The 23,095-nt window shown below is 46.0% G+C and overlaps 1 protein-coding gene across 2 annotated transcripts in view; it reads right to left on the bottom strand.

The window, feature by feature from the left end:
* Positions 1 to 22,808, bottom strand: part of HEG1 (heart development protein with EGF like domains 1) — a 92,473-nt gene extending 69,665 nt beyond the window's left edge. The window contains exon 1 of one of the 2 annotated variants that reach the window (XM_012528029.4): positions 22,277 to 22,808. In XM_012528029.4, coding sequence (XP_012383483.2) covers positions 22,277 to 22,589 — 313 coding nt within the window. In that variant the 5' untranslated portion in view covers positions 22,590 to 22,808. The remainder of the gene's footprint in view (positions 1 to 22,276) is intronic. The other variant, XM_058295670.2, reaches the window with a different exon arrangement.
* Between the last annotated feature and the right edge of the window lie 287 nt (positions 22,809 to 23,095).

The raw sequence follows: 23,095 nt of genomic DNA, 5'->3' as shown, positions 1-23,095 counted from the left end.
TCAAATCCTGGAATTATCAATGAATATAAAACATTACAACATTACATTAGAAAACAGAAGACAAGAATACTCAAAATAGAGCAATGAGGAATAAAGAGATGGAATGTATAAAAAAGAGGTTAAGAGAGAAAAAAAATAGAGTGAGAAGGTCCAAGACACATATAATTGGAGTTCTAGCAGAAGAGAGAGAAAGGAGAAGTGGCAATATTTGAAAAGGTAATGGGCTGGGAATTTTCCAGAACTGATGAAAAGCACAAATTCTCAGACTAAGGAAGTTCAATGAATACTTAAGAAAGCTAAATAAAAAGAAATCTATAACCACATTACAGTGAAACTGCAGAAAACCAAAGACAAAGACAAGGTCTTTAAAAACAACCAGAGGAGTTCAATGCCTTGCCAGTGGGCCTACTTTGAAATTTGTGCTCCTGAGTGTGATGGAGTTGGACTCAGATGTGACTTCTCTACACATGCCTCTTCTGTCACTTTTACTGAACCTGTGGTTGGTGCTGGGGTGGGTGTATGCCCAGGAGACTTTAATCTCTGGACTGTCCATATGCTAGCTGGGCCCTGAGCTTCAGAAGAGTTGCAACATCTACCTTGCAATTCATTGAACTTACCCAGCTCAGCTAACAAGGATGTGAGGATGGTCAACCACCACAGCAAGGAACCAAAAGAGTCTACAACTGCAAGCAGGAGAATCCCATCCATCAGTCATGTGGGATCTAAGCTCCCTCTCAATTTAGAGGTGGAGTGGGCATTGCTATCCCAGGGTCCTCAGGATGGAAGAATAAAATATGGATTAGAGTGGACTTACTGGTATTCTACTACAGAATTATTGTGACTCTAGCAATGGAAGAAATTATATCACTGATGTGGAGACAGTGGCCACAGGAGTTGCTGAAGGCCGGGAGAGGGAAAAAGAGGTGTGATATGGGATCATTTTCAGGACTTGGAGTTGTTCTGAATGATATTGCAGGGACAGATGCAGGACATTATATATCCTGCCATAACCCACTGAATGGCCTGGGAGAGAGTGTAAACTACAATGTACACTATAATCCATGCTATGTAGCAGTGTTCCAAAATGTATTCATCAAATGCAATGAATGAATCACATTAATGAAAGAAGTTGTTGATGTGGGAGGAGTGGGGGGTGTGAGGAGTGTGGTATATGAGAACCTCTTATATTTTTTAATGTAACATTTTGTGTGATCGATGTATGTTAAAAAATAAAAATAAATAAAATAAAAATTTTAAAAATGATTGAAGTGATCAAAGAAAAACCACAACAACAACAAAACAACCGGAGGACATTTACCACCAAAAAAGAAAAGAAAGCAAAGAAAAAGAAATTAGAAGAAAAAAATGACAGATAATCTACAGAAGATGACAATTACTCTAACAGCTGATTTCTCAACAGCAACAATTGAAGCCAAAGGACGATAAATATTTTCAATGTGCTGAGAGAGGGAAAAAAAGAACGAGAATTTTTTTTCCTTCTTTATTTTCTTTTAAATATTATATTCAAAAAATATGAGGTCCCCCTATACCCCCTACCCCACCCACCCCACCCCTCCCACATCAACAACCTCTTCCATCATTGTGGCACATCCACTGCACCTGGTGAATACATTCTGGAGCACTGCTGTACCACATGGACAGTGGTTCACATTGTAGTCCACACTCTCCCCCAGTCCACCCAGTGGGCCATGGCAGGACACACAACGTCCAGCATCCGTCCCTGTAGCACCACCCAGGACAACTCCAAATCCTGAAAATGCCCCCACACCATATCTCTTCTTCCGTCTCCCTACCATCAACAGCCACCATGTATACTCAGCAAAACTGTCTTTCAAAACATCTTCAGACTAGCTTTCAGAATAAGAGTATTTTCAGTCAAAACCAAGTTTATCAACCACCTTTACTAAAGGATGTTATAAAGGATTTATTTAAGGCAGAAAAAAAACAATTCTAGATAAAAGATATGAGATGCCAAAAAAAGAAGCAAAGAAAATGGTAAATAGGTCTAAAGAAATACTGACCTTATAAAATAATAATGATAATTTCTAAATTATGGGATTAATAAAACAAAACCTGGATAACAACAGTACATACTTGCAGAGAGGAATGATCAGAATAACTGAGTTGTGGGAAGCGGATTTGGCCCAATGGATAGGGCATCTGCCTACCACATGGGAGGTCCAAGGTTCAAACCCAGGGCCTCCGGACCCTTGTGGAGCTGGCCCACGCACAGTGCTGATGCGCACAAGGAATGCCGTGCCACGCAGGGGTGTCTCCCACATAGGGGTGTCTCCCGCATAGGGGAGGAGCCCCACGCACAAGGATTGCGCCCCATAAGGAGAGCTGCCCAGCAAGAAAAAAGTGCAGCCTGCCCAAGAGTGGCATCTCACACACAGAGAACTGATGCAGCAAGATGATACAACAAAAAAGAGACACAGATTCCAGGTGCCACTGACAAGAATACAAGCAGACACAGAAGAACACACAGCAAATGGACACAGAAAGCAGACAACTGGGGGGGAGGGGGGCAGGCAGGGAAGGGAAGAGAAATAAATAAAAAATTTAAAAATCTTTAAAAAAAAAAAGTATAACTGAGTTGTGTTGAAATGTATTTTAAAGTTTCTCAAGCAGACCCTGAACAATGGCAATATAGTGTATCCCTTCCAAGCTGGCAGAGCTGGGAATGATATAAAATTTCCATACAAAGAAATAAACAGCTATTGTCTAAAACTAAAAAGAAACAAAAATGAATAAATAACAATACAAGCATGTTATTTAGAGATATAGATGTAATTACTAAAAGAATAAGTTAAAAAGGATTGAAAATGGTTGATTCTGGGTAGCAGAAAATGTTGGTGGGATGGTCAGGGTTTTTATAATTGTCTTTAGAAACGATTTGATCTTTAAACTATGTAGAAGTTTGATAAAAATAACTAATTTTTTTAAAAGTTGGTGATAAATGAGGGGAAATATCTGTAACATATGACAAAAGTTTTGCATCCTTAATTCATGAAGAATTTTGTTCAAATCCCTAAAATGTTTATCTCATAGATAAAGAACATAAACATGCAATTAACCAAAAAATATACATAAGTAGAGCATATATATATGAAATTATTGTTGGAAGACAAAGAAATACAAACTAAAATTAGAAAAAAGTATTTTTGATACTTTACTGCCCATCAAATTGAAAAAGATGTAAAAGGTGAGAATATACAATGTTGGTAATAATGTTATTGAAATAGTCTTTCTGGTGAGAAACTTAGCAGTCCATATTAGCAACCTTAAAAACAGGCACCAGTGACACTCCCCTGATACAAGCACTCTTGCCCCTGGTGTGGGACATGACTCCTGGGGATGAGCCTCCTTGGCACCAATGGATTATTATCAAGCGCCAACCAAAATGGGCAAACTATAAATACAAAAGAGTTTTTAGGGCAAAGAGATTTCAAAGTGAGTCCAGAGAGCATTCCAGAGGTTAAACTTAGGCACATCTCAGGTGGGTCTCACTAACTGCCCCTGAAAACAAAGCCTCAAACAGGGATGCTCCTGAGGGCTCTAGAGACATCTGGATACTACAGGCACACAACCCCATGAAATCAGCACCCTGTCAGTGGACCTTATCTGGGAATATATGATAACCTATTTCCCCAATGTAACAGAGTTATTCATTTATGATTTCCCCACACATGGTTCTTCCACCCCTTTTATTTAACCTATAATTAGCACTATATCCATTAAATACATGTCCCAGAGACTTTGGTCTGTTCATATGCCAGTTGAGCCCTGAATCTCAGCAGAGTTATGGCCAACACCTATTCTCCAGTTCATTGGACTTGCCCAGGACAACAAAACAAAATGATGATGATGGACAACTCCTGTCCCAAAAAACAGAGTATCTTTCCATCTGTCCCATAGGATCTAAGCCCCCTCTCAATGTGAAGCAGAGCAGGCATCACCATCCCCAAATCCTCAAAGTTGAAGAATGAACAAACATAAGGCAGAAATGCAACCATGGACAAAGTAAACTTATTAATAATGTTGTAGTAATGGAAGAACATGTAACACTGATAAAAAGAGTGGTTACCTGAGATTCTGAGGGTGGGGGGGGAATAATAGGTGGACCATAGAGCACTGGAATTAAGTGTAAACCACAGGGAAGCAGACTTTGCCCAGTGGTTAGGGCATCTGTCTACCACACGGGAGGTCCGCGGTTCAAACCCAGGGCCTCCTTGACCCATGTGGAGCTGGCCCACGCGCAGCGCTGATGCGCACAAGGAGTGCTGTGTCACGCAGGGGTGCCCCCACGTAGGGGAGCCCCACGTGCAAGGAGTGCACCCCATAAGGAGAGCCGCCCAGCGTGAAAGAAAGTGCAGCCTGCCCAAGAATAGCGCCGCACACACAGAGAGCTGACACAACAAGATGACACAACAAAAAGAAACACATGGACACAACCATTCCAAGGTCCACAAGAAAGAAGAACACAGTATGGATTAGAGTGAACTTACTGATACTCTATTCATGAACTATTGTGATTAGTAATCAAAGAAAATGTGGCATTGGTGTGGAGAAAGTGGCCATGGTGGCTGCTGGGAGTAGGGAGAGGGAGGAAGCGATGAGATGTGGGGGCATTTTGGGGACTTGGAATTGTCCTGGGTGGTGCTGCAGGGACAGTTACCAGACGTTGTATGTCCTCCAATGGCCCATTGGGTGGACTGTGGGAGAGTGTGGGCTATGATGTGGACCATTGACCATGAGGTGCAGCGGTGCTCAGAGATGTATTCACCAAATGCAATGAATGTCTCATGATGATGGAGGAGATTGTTGTTATGGGGGGAGGAGTGGGGTGAGGGGAGTGGGGGTTATATGGGGACCTCATATTTTTTTAATGTAATATTAAAAAAATAAAGACAAAAAAAAAACAACACAGATTCCTGTGCCGCTGACAACAGAAGCTGACAAAGAAGAACATGAAGCAAATAGACACAAAGAACAGACAACTGGGGCAGGGGGAAAGGAGAGAAATAAATAAATAAATCTTTTTTTAAAAAAAGTATAAACCACAAAGTAAACTACAGACCTTGGTTAGGAGCCATGCTTCAATATTTATTCATCAATTGTAACAAATGTACCACACTATTGTAAGATGTTATTAATAGGAGAAGATGTGGGAGGGGGAGGAATAGGGTAAATGGAAATCCCTTATAGTTTTGATGTAACGTTTCTGTAATCTAAAACATCTTTAAAAATAAAGGTTATCATTAGGGGAACAAAAGGCAGATCTTTTGACCTAGGAATTCCATTTTGGAAATTAATTCTCAGGAAATTACTAAGGAAGTGTGCAAAGTTTTAGGTATAAGGAAGTTTATCATAAGACTGTTTATAATAATAAAAATGGGAAACAACCTAAATTTCTGCAATAGGGAGTTGGTTAACTTGAGACAATAAAATTTTAAGGTAGTGACCAAAATATAGATACTGTTTTAGATCTGTATTGTGTGTACCCTATCTTGTTAAGTAAAAACAAATTTTAAAATGACCAAATGATTCCATGTTATTAAATACATGTCTGTTTAAAAAATATACGTGTCCGAAAAAAAAAAAAAAGAACAAAAAAGGTTGGTATCTTGGTAAGGGGCCCCCAGGACAATTTCTAGGAACATGGAGATGCCACCTTGTAATAATGAGCTTTCTTTGATCCTCAGACTGCCCCCTAAAGTAGGTAAAGCCTGTAGATGGTAAATATAAAGTTGGCTCATACAACTTTATGCCCTTCCATGTTGTATTGCAGGGAGAATTGTAGACCAAATGTTTAAATACTTACTGAAGACCAAAATGAATCCTTTCCACAGCACTGGGTTACTTTTGACCATTGTGGTTAAATTTTACGGTGTGGCTCCCACCTGGGTGAACCCTGAGTAAGAGATAATTGGAAGTAAAGTAGACAGAACTCAACAGAGACCTACCACTTACTGGGAAACTGCTCTTACTCTTAGTGGAAAAGAGAATTCAGCCTTGGAGAAAAGGAAAGAGAGGACACTGCAAGCTCCTGAGCCTGGGAAAAGACCCTTCAGGCATTCACAGGGCATCCTCTGGGGGCTTGGCTCAGGTGGTCACAAATATTTAAACCCCACTTACATACCATGGCAACTGAGCCACATCAACCAGGCTCATATTGGAAATTTCAATGTCCCAGTTTCTCAGATACCTTTTGGGCTAGAAATATCATCCTTCCCTCTGTGCCAGGCCATCACTTTCCCTTGCACTATGAATGGAGATTAAATTAATAAGAGAGTTTACTGCTTTGCCTCATTTGTCGGGGTTTTTTTCCCCCAAAATTGACAACTTCCACTTCTGCAATGCCTTAGTGTTCCAAAACATCTGTTTGTGAACCAGCATCCTCAGCAATGCTAGCAGAGCCCGGGAAGAGGATTTCCTAATTAGCAGCTGCTACAAAGTCAACTCCTCACCACCACCCCCCAGTGATTTGGGGTTTTTCAACTTGCATTGTTTCTGAGCAGTGGAGTGGGAGTGTTACGGGAGTGTGTGGTGTCATCCTAAGAGGTAATTTCCTCCCAGAGGGCCCATCCCATCCTCACACTGTGTCACTCAGCCGTGGCTGCTGGAGCTGAATGTCAAGTGCTGCCAGCTATAAGCTTGTGTTTCAGGGGCCCGGAGTTGAAGAATGAATCTTTTATTTCCATTTCTCTCCATTTCAATTTAGATTTCACATTTATTCAATGCTTACCAAGGGCCAAGTGTTTTCACATCTATTATCTCATTTAGTGCTCAGGACAACCCTGTCAAGTAGGTGTATTATCCCCAGAAGGTACATGAGGAAACCAAAGAGCAGAAAGATGAGGGTCACCCACTAAATAGCAGCAGAGGCACAATTTGAACGCAGGTCTCCTTATTCCGATTATGGTGGATGCTCTATCACATCCCAGCTTATTTCATGACATAGGGCTTTAAGGTGCCGACCAGTGAGTAGAGCCAAAGAAAATCCTACCCGGTTCAAATTTCTGCCTTAAACACTGATGCACTAACCTTATTTCTCCCTGGGAAGAGAATGAAATGGTGCACAGCACACGGCCTCGGGATCCCGCAGACCTGGGTTTGCCAATGGCTGGCTGCGTGTTAGCTGGAGACTGAGCCAGAGGACTTCTGGAGCAGCTCCTACCGCAGAGGCAATTTTGCAGATAATTAAAAGAAGGGTAATAAAGAATGCAGAATGAATTTGAGGGACAAGAAAAGGCTGTTTTGAAAATGTGGAATTTGGGGTGATGCTATAATTTCCAAGTGGAAAAGTCTGACACAGGCAGTTAAAGATTTAGAACTCGAGATTAGAAGGAGACAAGGAGATGGCATTTGAAGGGAAAAGTGAGCATCAAGGACCGAATGAAGGGCAGACTCGAATTTGGGGGGTGGGGGAGCAACGAGAGGGAGAAGAGCCAATCAAAGACACAGACATGACATAGGAAAAAATAGGATGAAATTAAAAGTAGGCGCCAACCAAGAGGAAGGTGGTAAGGGCTGATTTTTAGCAGAGAGGCCATGGGCAGGCCATGGTTTAGTCATTAAAAGTCCCCAGGCCCTCCCAGAATGCCACTTAGTAGATGGAAGATGGAGCCAGACTGCTAGGGGTTAAGGCTGATAAGGGAAAGTTCTGGAACATTAAGACACTGATCACCAGCTGGGAAATTCCTTGTTCCGGTCTCCCTCTTAGAGCTTTTCTGGGATCCTCAACTTGAGAAACACTCTTGGGAAAGCTGCAGGCTCTGGGGATCTTGTATTTATATAGTTGTATAAATGTGCAATAGACTGTTGTACCTGTAATAATGGGGATTTTTGCTTGATTTTTAAAAAGATTTTCCTAAAATCTAATTGCTCACATAGGAAAAAATAAAATAAGAGAGATTTTTAACCCTTTCCCTTTCGAATTCCCCTTTTAGTATGATGGAAGGTTGCAAACTGAAAGAGGAGCAGAACTTTGTTCAGGAGTACTTCCTGGGAGAATTAAATTGTGCTTCTATTCTCAGAAATCAAAGAAGAAAGAATACAAAACCACACTTTCACAACCTGCAAAGCAGGTCCTTATATTCTGAGTGGCAAGCAGGGCAGGAATCATTGCCCTATTTCGCAGAAGAGAAGGCTGAGGCTCAACACTGAGGTTTCCTGCCCCAGGGCAACCCAGGGACTAAGAGGCAGAGAGCTCAGCTCTTTAATGTCTTGGCTCCTGTCTTTCCTGATTAACCACACCCAAATAAAAAACCTGAGGACTGAGGAGAGAGACCCTTCACCACGTCTTCCTAAACTAATGTATGGAGTACAGCACACGTCACTAGCTAGCCTCCATAACTGCTTGGCATCATTTGTCCTGGCCAAAGTAGGGAAATTAGCTGGGTTGTCTCTGGAGCCCCCATCCCTCTCCAAAGTGACCACAACCCTTAGGGACTATCTGACCCTAAGATGACACGGCTGAGGCTCCAAGAGGAGACGGAGCAGTTCCAACTCCACAATACTGCCAGTGAGTGGCATTTACCAACTCAAAAGTTATTTACTGAGCCTCAGCCACAGGCAAGACACAGTAAGGGTTACAGGGATGAATCAGATATGGAATCCGCCGCAAGGGGCTTACTGCTTTCAAAAGAGCTGACCCTTAAATAAATAAATAAGCGCAGTGTCGCTGGAGTGGAAGAAGGGGCCGAGAGAAGCAGAGAGATGTGCTGGGAGGGTCTGACGACGCAGGGATGAGAAACCCTTCGGCCCCTTCCGCCCGCCCTCCCTGGGGCCGTCTCTGCCTCCCTGCCTTCACGCCCAGGAATCCCCCAGATGAGGGGATTTCAGGCCCGACAGGCAGCGGTGGGATATTTTGGGCAGGCAGGAACCTCGGGGTCAAGGGGGAAACGTGGCTGCCATCTCACCAGAAAGGCAGCCGCCTACTCAGCTCCACCGCTCGGCCAGTGTTTTGAAACAGTGCTGCGGATGTAATGATTTTGGGTGGAGGACGTTTAGGAGCCAAATGAGTTTGTGTGAACAAAAGACTCAGCCCTCAATCTGGGCTGTCCAGGGCTCTTGGGGAGTTTCGTTTCCTTCCTTCCTTGTTCTTACCCTGAAAGGAGCAGCCCTAAGAAAAAGCACACACATTGAGGAGTGTTTGAACCTGAGGTCTGACCATCGGATTTTTAAAAAGATTCCCCTAAAAAAGTCTCTAGAAATGAAAAGTAGAAAGTGTACCAGGCCTGTGGCCCTGCCCTCCCGGGAGAGCCTAGGCTTTTGTTCTGCTGAGCAGCCTGGGGGGAGAAAGGCAGATCTGCTGGACTGCGGGCTGGCCCCACCAGGGCAGGCCTGACCTGGAGCCCGAGTCTGGGGTCAGGTTACAGCAGGAGAACTGCCCCAGGCCACCTCCAGAGACCCAGCCTCTCTCGAGAATGGGAGATGAAGGACCTCTATCTGACCTCAAGCTCCGGGGCTTCAAAAATAACATTATAGGTTAAAAAAAGGGGGGGGGGGCGCCTTGAAGTAAAAGCCTTAGGGTTGAAGAGTGGAAGATTCCAGTTCAGTTAAATCAGAAAAAAAAACAAAAAGACTTTCTGCACGGAGGCCTATCGCGTTTCTGGGGGTGTCTATGGCATTGCTTTCATTTTCTTTGCCCCTCTTGCCCTTTGAAAAATAAACACCAGAGGCTCCGTGGCAATGGGACAGTTTTTAGAAAGAAGCCGAAGCTCCAGGGACGAGGGGCGCTGCCCTCCCGCCTCCTGTGTTGTCCCTGCCTGTCCGTGGCGCACACCCCGAGAGGAAGCTGGGTGGCAGGGCTCCGCCAAAGGAGACCTGCCAGGTTAGCGAAACAATAAAAAGGCAAGGAAAAACATCCTGGTTCCGAGGAGGAAGCGCGGGGAGAGGAGCAGGATGAGGAGCAAGCGGGAAGAAACCCCTGGCTGCTGGGGGCGTGCGCGGGGCGAACCTAGTGAGTGGTGGGCCTGGGCTTCAAACATTTACTCAGCGCTGGCAGCTGACTTTCCTAAGTCTGGAGTTAATTTATTCTGCAGACCTCTGTGAAGTGGCCCAGGACTCCGAGGAAATCATAGAAACATCATTTGTCTGGAAAGTTTACGGTTGTATGAAAACGTACACAATGGAACAATGTTTCAGCACAAAGGGCTCCGAGGCTGGCCCCTGGAGGAGGGCTGGGAGCTTGATCCCTGGTGGGACGCTCCCCACGGGGGCCTCGTGGGTGCAGAAGGAAGGCTATGTGAAGAGATGAACTGAAAGTCACTAATACGCTTTTCGAGTGGAGACTGGGAAGCATGGCACTTTACTTAAATATAACCAATATTTTAAAATCAATTGTATACCACAGCCAGTTAAAAGAGATAAAACAGAGGGAGAAGAAAGGAAAGGGGGCCAAAAAGAGAAATAAAACAAAAGGAACTTGCAGAAGGAAGGAGATAGAAAGCTAAAAACACCCACGAACACAGGCTCCTAATAATAGCAGCCAAGAGGCCAGGCCCTGTGCTAAGGATTGCACAGATTGTCTCTGTTAACCCACAATAACCCTGTGAGCTACCACTTATCTCCCTGTTCTTCTGATAAGGAAAATGAGGTGGAGTAACTTGCCCAAGTAACTTGCCAGCAGGTGACAGACCTGGACCCAAGTCCAAGATAGTCCAATTAAAAAAATTACAGAAATAGAAAAAAAATGGATAAGAAAGTAAAGACTGAAAAGAAGACAGCACTACAGAGAAATAGTAATGTGTACTGAAAGCAAAATCCAGAAAAGATTTCTGCCATGTGGTCTGTGAGGATCCCTCACTAAGAGCATGTGGGGACTAGCGTAGACATAATGTTATTCTGCTATAGACTAACTGCTATTCTAGCAAGGGAAGAAATTTTATCACTGATGTCCTCCAGTGGCCACTGGAAGTTCTTGAGAGGAGGAAGAGGGAAAGACAGGTGTAATATGGGGGCATTTTTGGGACATTGGAATTGTCCTGAATGACACTGTAATGACAGATACAGGCCATTATATATCTTGTCATAATGTACAAAATTGTGCAGGAGAGAGTTTAAACTATAATGTAAGTATAATCCACACTTAGTGGCCATGCTCCAATATGTGTTCATCAATGGTAACAAATGCACCACTCTAATGAAGGATGTTGTTAATGTGGGAAAGTGTGGGAGGGGTAGGGAGCAGGGCATATGGGAATCCCCTATATTTTTTATGTAACATTTATGTAATCTAAGTATCTTTAAAAATAAATAAATAAATTTTTAAAAGGTGGGCCATTTAAAAAAAAGAGCAATAAACAAATTAAATTTAAGAGGAGGAATTTGGATCCTAATTGCAGTTTCATGGCATCAATTTTGACATCCCACATAGTAGCCCACAGTCTGAAGAGAGTCTGGGATGAGGTTTATAAATGCTTGACAGTGTTTATATGGGAAGCATAGAACAGTCAATAGCGATTACATGTGAGAAAGAGGAGGCAAAAAAGGCAGCAAGAGACAAAGATGACAAACTGTGTGAAAAGGAGATTAAAAGGACCAGTAACAAGGAAAGGGTCATCTGGGGGAGGAACAGATGACGGGTTTACATTTCTAATTGTTCCCTGCTGGGTTTAAAGTGCATCAAGATAAACATGGGTTAAGGTCTGGTAAACCTGATTTCTAAGGATTAGAAAAGTAGCTCCATGGAGACTATAGGTGCAGCCCACCCCACTTTCCCTCCATGCTTATGTTCACACAGTTCTCTCTCCTCAGAGCGCCCTCCTCCTTCCCCTTGCGCTTTTGGCAAAATCTGACTCGCTTCTCACAACCAGTTGAGAGGCCACCACTTCCAAGAAGGCTCGCCAAAAGAAAACTCTCTTCCTCTGGACTGTTGTTCCATCTTGCTATATAATTGTAAGGTATGTGATCACATTTCTATCTCCCTCTTAGGACCGTGGCTCATTCATCTCCAAGTCTCCTGGGCGTGGCTCATCAGAGGCGCTCAGTCTGTGCCCACTGACCTGAGCTGCACCTGAGGGTGGTGCGCAGAAAAGGGCAGGGAGTAGGTCAGGGACAACTGTGAGCACCGCCACCACCTGTGGGAGGGGGAGAGATGGGCGGCAGCAAGAGAAGGAGAGTGGTGGCAGGGCCAGGAAGATGAGGGGAGAAGAGCAGGGGCCAGGAGGTGGGGTCAGTGCCGGGGCAGGTGAAGGACTTGGGGTTTAGAAAGGTCGGTTGTGGCAATCAGAGGCAGCTGAGAGGACAAAGAGATGGAAGATTGAAAAAGGCCACTGAGATTTCCTAGAAATGTTCTCCCTTTCTCTGCCTCCTCTCCAACTTTCCACTCCTCTTTCTACATCCAGCTCCAATCCTAGCCTTTGCATGAAGCCCCACCTCACTGAGTAATAATGATGCCTGCCATGTTCCTGGGAAGCATTAATGTTTCACGTGGACACAGAACATGCATGTTTACAAAGCACGACCACGGGGGCTGATTTGTTTCATCCTTACAACAACACTGTGAGTCTGACAGAGCTGTATAAGCATCTCCATTTTACAGGTAAGGGAAACAAGTTCAGAGAGTAAATGATTTGTCCAGGGTCATAGTTAGTGAATTGCATAATGACTCAAATCGTGTGCAACGTCTACAATTAAAAGTAGTGAAAGTGCTTTCACAGTCATAATCACATTTGCTCCTTCTCCAAAGCCTTGTTAAGGAAGCAGGACAGACATTGTTATCCCCATTTTTAACATGAGGAAATTAAGACCCAGAGACATTAGGCAGCTGTCCAATTACACATCGCTAGAAAGTGGAAGGGGTCATGGCCAAAAGTCCTCCAATTCCCCATCAGAGCTCTTGGGCGGCCACTGGCATCTCTCTCCCCTGACTCTGCCAGCAGCTATAGACAGTGGCACTCCATTACCACAAATCTTGACTATACTATAAATAATTCCTTACAAACCACAAGAATTCACTGACACAAGTCAGTACAATCCTCTCTGAAGACATCCATTAAGATAATATTTACTCTAACAATGCTGTTATTGCTCAAACCTTTTTTTTAAAACGGTTTAAAATTTCAACAGAATCCACAGAATATTCTCTTGAGTGTCCTGGATAATGACAAATTTCATCCCTTGGGAATGGATTTTTTTTTTAAAAAAAGAACAAAATTTGAAGCCCAACCTGGTAAATGACGCAGGAGATTGAGATGGGTGATGCCATTTTGGATCCACGAGGTTTAACCACAAAGAAATACCTGTGAGTTGCTGAGGAGGTGGGAGGCTAAGCTGGCTCTGAAGGGCGCTCCTGACTCCTTAGAATGCTCTACAGGCATGTGTCAATAACCCCCAGAGGTTCTGACCCAAAGGAGAACACTCTTTGACCACAGAGGTCCAAGTTTATTACTGTGTAGTCCTAATCCCACTTCAAAAACCGTTTTATTAACTCCTAATTGCTTCACGTGTGTTCACTTGGTTTCCTCAAATGACTATACTCTCAGAAGGCCAGGCCATTTCACTTAGGTTTTCTCACTTCAAATCTTGCTCTCTTTTCTCTATGTTTGAAACTAAGGATGGCCAGAGAGTTCTAGGAACCCCAAGAAGTGAGAGGTTGGCAGGAGTATGGGAAGGGGCGAGGTAGAGAACCAGGTAACAGAAGTCCTTAAAGCTGGAATGAGGCTTTTGCTTTTGGAACGTGTCCCTCACCCAACAGAAGGCAGGGGGCGAAGGGGAGGGATCTCCCCAAAACCACTGCGATCAGCATAAAGAGGCACTGGCTTCAGTGACATTTTCACTGCTAGTGTTAACAGAGCTCTCTTGCTCAGGCACCAAGCAACCTGCATGACAGAGTTGACAGGGCATCCATATCCCAAGCAAGGTTCTATTAATAGCCCATTTGAAAGATGAGGACCAATGGCACAGAGGGGTTAAATGACTCTATCAAGCTCCCCCAGCAGGCAAGTGGCGCTGCTGGGGTTTGAGCTGAGGCCGCCTGGTCCCCACACCTGGACCTCTCCCAGGCCTGTGATTGCAAAGCCAACAGGGCTCTCACCCACACCTTGGCAAAGATAATATAGGAAAACTCTCACCGCATGAACCTAATTAGCAGCTGCTAATTAGGAAATCCTAGTCCCATGTTGAAATGGTTCCATCTCCTCCTACCACCCGTGGAAGGAAAATGGAGTGGCCTTGCACAAATGTTACCACCAGGTTATGACAAGTTTGACTGCCTCATTCAGATGGCCAAGGATGGCACAGGGCCGGATGGTGAGCTTGACCCTGGCCTCAGCCCTCTTCTTCTTGTCACCTGCCTTCCTCCTTGGGCATCATCCCCAACTATATCAGGGACACTGAGGAGGAACACATCAAACTTTTCAAACCCATCTCCTTGCCTCCAGCAGCCCAGGACTTTTACAGCACGGAGAGATAGGGGCTTTTGTTATTCTGGGTCTCCAGTCAGGTCAGAGCCTTCCCCAACTGTCTGTGTCATGACCCATGCCATTTGACTAGAGCTTTCCTCAAAACTTTCACATGACAGGGTAATCCAGAATAGTATAATGATGTTCAAGTACCCCAGAACTAAAATATAAAGGAAAAAAAAAAAAAAAAAGAAAGCATCCGTTGTTAGCCTCTGTAGATGCAGGAGACAGCCCTTCCAGGTCCTCGTAACAAAAGCCCTAGATTGCATGATGGTACAGGCCTTGCCACAGTCCCCCTGGGGCGGGGTGAGTGGTCAGAGGGGGACAAGCTTATTGAATAAGATCTGGTGCTTTTTCTCCAGGATCCAGAGGTCTGGTGGAGTCTGGGACCACAGGGATACATTCGGATCCATCTATCCCCTCAAATACTTTCCCACAGCTCTTGGTCTCAAAGCTAAGCAGCCAGTGTTAAGTCTCATCTCACTTCATGCCAGGATCAGCAAGGTCAGGAGTGTTCACAGGGATAAAAATGGGCCATCTCAGAGCTTTTAGCCTAGCGTGGACTTTCACCAGCCCTAAGTCGAGGCCCTCCTTTCATAGATAAAGAAACGAGGGTCCAGGGGAGGAAGCGACTTGCCCAAAGTCACACCATGAATTAGTGGCAGAGCCAAAACCTGAACTTGGACCTTCCAGACCACCTTTCACCTCTGGCCACGCCAATCCCCAGGTTGCGGGAGCACCATTCCCACCCCCCAACTGCAGCTCTGTCACTGTGACGGCTGGGAAATTATTTCACTGGTTTCCAGCAACTTTCTGGGAATAACTATGTCCATGAGCTGCAGGGCATATCACTCAGTTGAAAGCATCTTGATCATCCTGCTGTGGGAAGATTCAGGCGATGGCAAAAGGTTGAGGGGTAGGAATCCAAGGTTCTGTTTCTTTCTGATTTTCCTCCTTCATTTCCCTGTTAAAGCGTGCCACAGTGAGGTCAACACTACTGTCTGTCCTGCTTACCATACTCTAAGCAGCCTTCTTCCTGCACTTTTGAAAGTCCCCGTTAAGCATCTCAGAATCAAATCCCTCTCCTCGGGCCTCGATCTCCCCACCTCCCTTTTCCTTAAACCGGGACACCACCCAGATGAGACCACAAGTCCATGCAGATATATGACAACTACCATGTACTTCACAGACCATGCACTTTAGGCCTAAACTGTGCGCTACAGTCAAGTCATCTCCCAATCACAGCCAGCCTCTAAGCTGCCCCCATCCCCCACTGTACCCTCAAGACAGGCAGGCTTCTTGGCTGACGCCTCTTTCTCCCCCACTGTCTACACTGGATGTTCTCCCCTCTGTCAGAGCTGGTTTCCTCTTCTGTTGAGGCTCCAACTCTTACCCCTCCAGGCAGAATCTGGCCCTGATTCTCTCTAGTTCAGTTCCACATTCTCAACTGTCTGCAAATTACCTCCGCTGGGTCATGCTGCAGTTTTATAATGAATGTGCCTAAAACTGAAGTAACCTCTTGAATGGCAAACCAGCTGCTCTCCACAATTCCTTGTCATCCCTGGGCCATGCCCTCCATTATCTATACAGTCCCAAGTCCTCTGGCTTTACTCTTTTAAGGGGCACTTGCATCTGTCCCTCTCTTTCAGACTTTTTCTTCCAACTCATCCAAAACAATGCCCACCAGCAATGTGATATTTCTAAATTAACTCCTGGGCGGTCATAAGGATAGATCTGTGTACGGTTCATCTATGGGGCCCCAGAACCAAGCACAAATAAACAATGAACAAGCCAACTACACCATGCCCTTCCTCAAAAGCTGCCAGGGGCTCTTCAATGTGGATGTGATCAAAGCAAACACCTTTTACTGACCTCTGAAGCTCTCCATAATCGGCCCTAATCTCCCTTTCCAGTCTTGTCTTCAATGACTCTACTTATTCTGGAGGCCTAACTAGCTTCCCCAAGTCCTCTCCTCTGGCCTTTCCCGGGTCGCTAACCACCTCCATTTTTAAAAATCTTGAGCTTTTCAATATTTGGGATTTTTTTGATGCCAATACCCTCCCCACCTCTCTGTCTATCCATATCCTAGTGAACTTACAAAAGCAAAACTGGTTTTTCTCTCTGAAGAGCTCCTGGACTTTCCGGCATCTCTGCATGCTGTAGCCCATTCCGCCCAAACCATTCCTTTGGTTGGTATGATCTTGTGACATTTCTTTAGGGATGAAACTTTTATCTTTTGCATCACTATTTCACTTTTTACAAGTTTGATTTTTGCAGTCCAACCAAACTGCACGTTCCCCGGGTGCACTTTTGAACTTCCACTGCAATCCTCCATATCACCTGGCACAGCCCTGCACACACAGCGAGGGCTGGTCCTACCTTACTTTACATCAGTCACATGTGACACAGACAGCAACATCTGCCACACTCCAATAAAAGGAGAGGGAAAAGACAGGACAGAAACGCCTTTGTTTCTGCCTACGCAAGATGAATGGCAAGTGGGAGAAGAGGGCATCGACATTAAAAAGAAAGCAATTTTGCAGTATCTGAACAGAGGCACCATTTAACCTCTCCTCCTACTGAATAGGTATGCATCACAACTGCCTCATACTATCAGCCAGTGCTCTGTGTTCCCAGGAGAGGGCCAAAGAGAACATCAGCAATTCATTTCAGTTTGGTTGATAATTAATTAATGTAGCTACCTCTGGCATCACTAACCTATGGATTGGCATACAAATAGGGCATAACTCAACAAGAGCCATATAAAGTACCACTTTATACATGTAGAAAGACTTGTGGTCATATCTCAGGCAATTTTCAAAAAATTTTAAAGAACTTCTGTTTCTCCACTCTGCAGGTTGTCCCCATTACTACTGCTGCCTTCTCCTCTCTTCTCCGCTGCACCAATTCTGGTTCCCGATCTCCAAAAAGGCAAGAACAAGGACCCAAGGAAGTGAGGAAGGAGAATGACGAGCTGGAGAGGATCTCAGCGATCTGGAGCAGCTCTTCACCCATTTTACTGATGAGAAACTGAGACTGCATATTGTGGAAAGAACAAATGCATTTGGTCAAGATCTATTTAAATCCTGCCTCCTCCATTTAAATATGTGATCCAGCCTCACCAGGGAAATAATATCTCTGATGGTTAATTGTGTCACCTTAGCTAGGTTATGAGATCTAGTTGTTTGGTCAAACATTGGTCTGCTTATTACTGTGACAGTACTTTGTAGATGTGATTAATGTCTGTAATTAGCTGGTTGCATATACAATAAAAAAAAAAATATTGCCCTCAGCAATAAGGGAAGTCTCCTCATCCAATCAGTTGGAGGTCTTAAAGCTAGAACTGAAGGTTTCAGAAGTCAGAAAGAAAAATTTACGTCTCTACTTCAGCCAGTTGGCTTCTCCTGGGGAATTCAATTGCACCTTCATCAGAGTTTCCAACTATGGCTTCTCCTGGGGAATTCAGTATCACCTTCATTAAGTTTCCAACTTGCTGTCTGCCCTATGGAATTCAGACTTGCTAATCCCCAGGGTCATGTGGACCAATTCCTTTAAAAAATACATGTATATATATGGAATTACACATATTCTGTCAGTTCTGTTTCTCTGGAGAACCCTAATACAATATCCCTCACAGGATTGTTTTGGAGGTTAAATGGGATAATGGATACAACACTGCCAACCATACAGAGGTGCTCAAAGTGAAGGAAAAAGTCAATTTTGAGAGACTAGGGCATCAAAACTAGTCTCCTTCCCCATTGCCTCCCTAGGATTATTTGAATGGAGGTACATTTATTGCAGCTGAAACCTTCCGCTCATTGAAAATAAAGCGGGGGAGGCAGGACTGGGGACAGAGGAAGCCTCTGAAGAAGGCATTAAGTGGCTAACGGAACCACAGCTGCCATCTGTTCTTTGCTTTCTTTCTGAGCGTCTCTGGGGCAACGACAAGTTTAACTCAGGAACACTGTTTTCAGCCAGCTGGGCAGGGCTGCTGGAAGGCGAGAGGGGATCACTGCGAGGGCAAAGGCCCTTCCCCCAGCTCTCCATGGCCAGGGAGGCAGGAAATGCCCAGCCGGACACCAAACACCTTTCATTCTTCCTCTACCCACACCAGTCGGACTCTTGGTGAGAAAATACCAGTTGAGCATTTGCACACATGCTGAGAGAAGCAGTAAAAGGGATCTCACAAGGTGAGAGGAAGTGGCTTTTAAAGATACATACCACAGAGACTCCTTTCCCCATTCCTTCCTCCTACTTGGGGCACCCTTATCAAAGCAAGCAGACTTCTCAGGAATCCCCCACCCTCCGCAGCCTCATTCAGAAAGAGGTGGCCACATTGCTGGAGGAAAGCCACTCCCCCTTCCCTGAGGGGCTGCCCCTTTCCCAGCCCTGGTCTTCAGGGCACCCATAATGGTTCTCCCAGCTGCCAAGCTACATGACGAAGCTGGCCCACAAAGTTACAGCAATTCAGGCGACAGCTATTTAACAGCTCAGAAGGGGCTGGCTTATAGCGCTTCCTTTACTCTAGGGATCTGAATTTTTCTAAGATTATTATTCCTTGGGCTGGCTACTCAGCTGCTCAGCATCATTTCCCCTTTGGATGGGAAAGTTCTTTCCTTCTGCATTGATTTTCATTATGGTTTAAATCCCTTTTACCCCCTCATTTGCAAATCTCACAATGAAAGCATGGCTTATGGGTTGCAAAACATAGCACCCAGCTTAGAACTGTGTGGCTTGGAAGTCCTGAATAGTAGAAAAACACACTGAGAAGAATAAAATCTCCAGGATTTAGCACCCTATTGTCTTCGGCTGCAACACCAGCAATAAAACCTCTGCTGGATAGCCAACAGAGTGGCAGGTGGGGCGCAAAAACTCAACAATGGTTGCACAAGGAGGGACCTGAAGTCTAATGCACAATGCACAATGTCTCAATAGTGAGAGCCTTGAACTCTGCCAAGAGGAGGGACAGGGCTGGAAATGGCCCCAAGGGAAGAAAAGGAGACACAGAGTGGCTTCCAGGGACATCTCTGGTCCCCACGGCTGAAAGCAGTGTATTTGGAAGACCAAGCCTCGCAGGCCTGGCACTGGCCAAGATTATCCCTGCAGCAAAAGGGGCTGCCGGCAGTTTCTCCAACAATCAAATGAAGGACATTTTTTGTGAGATGCAGGGCTCATTCCTAGCAAAAGTGAACAACTCCCCAAACACACAAATGTTGATGCAGAGCCTGGGTGACCATCTGTCAGGGGTGCTGTAGAGGGCAGACTTTGCATGGAACAGGGTGGACCAGATGACCTCTGAAGGCCCTTTCGGCATGGAGACTTCACTGCCTTGTGAAATAGTTCCTAGTGATACCTGGTGGTCAATCAAAAGGACTGTGAAGAAACCTTCAGAGTTTTAGGAAACTCAGAACCGCTGAAATCACCAACACTGCTTTTCTTGTTTCTTGTTTCTTTTTCTCCAGAAAACAAGTACAGGTCATGCCTGGATCCTCAGCCATATGAGTAGCTTCTAACAGTTTTTAATAGGGAATCGACTTCATCAATTCTAAGCTCACTTTTCTAACATGCTGCCTGAGATCCGGCCTTAGATCAGCTGCTAAGGAGCAGGCATTCCTTTGTGGGGACGCAGGGAAGGACCAAGTTGGGTAAGTGAAGGTTTGGTCTACTCTGGCTCTTCCCTACCTGCTTTCGGGGACTCTGACATGCATCATCCCATCCCCCACCCCATCCCCCCATACACCCAGTGCCTCATGTACCTGAAGCTCACAACACTAACCTCCCCAAATAAATCAAACTGGGAAGGCTGCCAAGCCAAGCCTGGCAGCATTACCTGCCATACCTGTGAAGAAAGTCTGGGCCAGTTAAGGTGGGGGGGAGGGATCACTGATGAGGCAAACTAAGATACATCCAGTGACCCTCTCCCTGTAATACCTACCTGTCTAGAGGGGTAGGTGGGGATTCCCAGCCAGAAGAGAAGAAAACAGACTCAAGTGCCAGCCTCATCCCACCAGGGCCTGAAGTCAGCATTCCTCCTGCCCATTCCCTGTTAACAAGATCAGGTCCCTCCACCACGGAAGCCTGAGTAACAGCCTTCAGTTCCTGGATGTTTCTTCTGAAAAGTCCTCAATTCTCTGCACCCCATTTACTATTTAGAAAAACTGAAAAAATAGCATCCAGTGTTCTTCAGTAACTTTCTAATGCAAGAAAGTCAGGAAATGTTATCGTTCATGTTTGTGATTCCTTCCTATGGAACTTAACAAAACAATGTAAGTTTTAAGTTATCGAAAGTGAGAGTTACTGTAGGAAGTGTCTCCTGTAGGTCTTTTGATGCTTTTTTCTTTTCTCCCCTTAATGTTCCTCTGTTGCTCAGTCTTATGCCAGTGATTTAGAAGTTCACAATGGCATTTTGCAAAAATGAGAGTATTAAATGAATTTACTAGGGAACCTGATTTTTAAAAAAACACACACACAGGGGAGTAGACATGGCTCAAGCAGTTGCATGCCTGCTTCCCACAGGGGAGGTCCCGGATTCGTTGCTGGTGCCTCCTAAAAACAAAGAACAAACAACAAGCAAGCAAACAAACAAACACACACTCAGGGGAGCTGATGTGGCTCAGTGGTTGAGCACAGGCTTCACACAGATGAGGTTCAATCCCTGACTCCAGCACCTCCAAAACAAACAAACGAAAACCCAGAAAAACAACAACAAAAATATCCCTAAGTTTAATGAAATAAGCTAATTCATACAGCAGAAAGTTTGTGTAATATGAGAAAACTTAAGTGATTGTCAATTAGGAAAATGAAATCTTCTCAACCTTCACCTAAACTCAAACCCAACCTTGTTTCTCCAGGATAACCCTGGAACAAAGAGGAAGGCAAAACCCAACACTACCACATTGCTGATTTTGTTCAAAGCACTTTCTATTTATTTTTACTTTCATTTTGTTGCATCTTCACTAGGAAGCTAAGAGGAACAGGAATTACTTCCATTTCACAGATGGAGAAACTGAGATCAAAAGAGGTGACATGACATCCCAAATTCACAGTGTTACAATGGTGAGAATTCTGGGGAGAATTTCAGATCAAAAGAAGAAATTGGATTAAGAAAAAAAAAAAGTGGGGAGGAGAGGAGGTCAGTTTCCTCTCAGACCAGATCAGATAGAGGCTCTGTACAGAGCAGCAGCTTGTTAGGAAAGAGGAGGGAAAGCCCTGCAGGAGTTGAACCTGCAAATCTCCCCCCATTTACTCTGCGTTTAGAATGAATCTATAGAAAATAACTTTTTAATGAACTTGGTGGGGGTGGGTGTGTTTTGTTTCAAACATCCTTTGTACTTTACAAAATCCTCAGTGCTAGAACCCTTTTTAAAAATCAGTTATTTATATTAGAAAGTCAGGCTCTGTACCTGGAGAGGCCAGTTCTGTATCTATAGGGGGAAAAACATGAAATTGGGAAATGTTCAGGCCGGATGTTATTACCTTAGAGGTGGGAAAAGCGCTTGGAAGTGTTTTGTGGTTTTATTTTCTTCTTTTTTAAGGGGGAAGGAGAGGAGATAAGATACGCCGTGGGAGGGAAGTTTTCTTCCAAGGCGCGCGGGGAAAAAGGGATGGTCACACCTCCCCAGTCCAGCCACCAGCGCAAGCTGCAAGAAATCCACCCCCCACCCCCCACCCCACCCCGGATTCCCTACCAGCCCACCCTCAGGGCACCACACAGCCCGGGTAAACGGAGCCCCTATCCGGGTCTAGCAGCGCAGAGGGCCTAAGGCTGGGGGTGCAACCCTGGGGTGCGCCCCCGTCCCCCCGCCCGAGGTTAGCTTGGAGCCCCCTCCCTAGCTCTCACTCACCCACGCTCCCGCCTTGGGGAAGCCGGCCGGAGGGTCCCCGCCGTGTCGCGACGCCCTGCCCGGAGGACGTCTGGCTGGGGCCGGGGTACGCGGGCCCACGGCGCTCCCCATGCGGCTGCAGCTTGAGCTCGGAACCGGGCTCCGGCGGCGGCACCAGCCCGGAGCCTGCGAGCGGCGCCCCGCTCGGCGCGCTGCGGTCCGGGGAGGACGGCTGGCCCCGCGTCCCGGGGACCGCCGGCAGCAGCGGCAGCAGCAGCGGCAGCAGCAGCAGCACGAGCGGCGGCGGCCACCGCGAGGCGCGCGGCGAGGCCATGGTCGCGGCGCCCGCCCGCGCCTCACATGCCCGGCTCGCGGGGCGGGCGCGGGGCGGCCGCGAGTGCGAGGGAAGCGGGCGGCGGGTGCCGAGCGCGAGAAGAGAAGCGAGCGAAGTGAGGCTGCGAGCGCAGTCCCCGCCTCAAAAGTTGTCGGGAGCCGCGGGAGGGCCGCTGGGGGGCCCGGCGGGCGCGGCGCAGGCGGCCCGCGGCGCCGCTACATGCTAATTAGCCCGGGCGGGTCGCGGGGCGGACGGCTCCTCCTCGAGTTGACATCACCGGCGAGGGCGGCGGGCGGGGAGAGGGCAGGAAGGGGGCGGGCGCCCGGCGCCCCGGAGATCGGCCTGGCCCGGGATAGCGGGATGAGGTCAACGCAGCCACGGTGCAACTTCTGTCTCTCTCACACACACGCACACCCAAGCCTTTGCTTCTCTTTTTGGAGAAAAATTAGAAGGACCTAGTCTTCCGCCTCGGGAACCAGAATTTCCCAAGTCCTTAAACACACAGT

Source organism: Dasypus novemcinctus, chromosome 4 (genome assembly GCF_030445035.2).
Source record: "Dasypus novemcinctus isolate mDasNov1 chromosome 4, mDasNov1.1.hap2, whole genome shotgun sequence".
NCBI classification, from domain to species: Eukaryota; Metazoa; Chordata; class Mammalia; order Cingulata; family Dasypodidae; genus Dasypus; species Dasypus novemcinctus.
The sequence above is the reverse complement of the archived record's forward strand: the minus strand, read 5'-3'. Positions and strand labels throughout refer to the sequence as shown.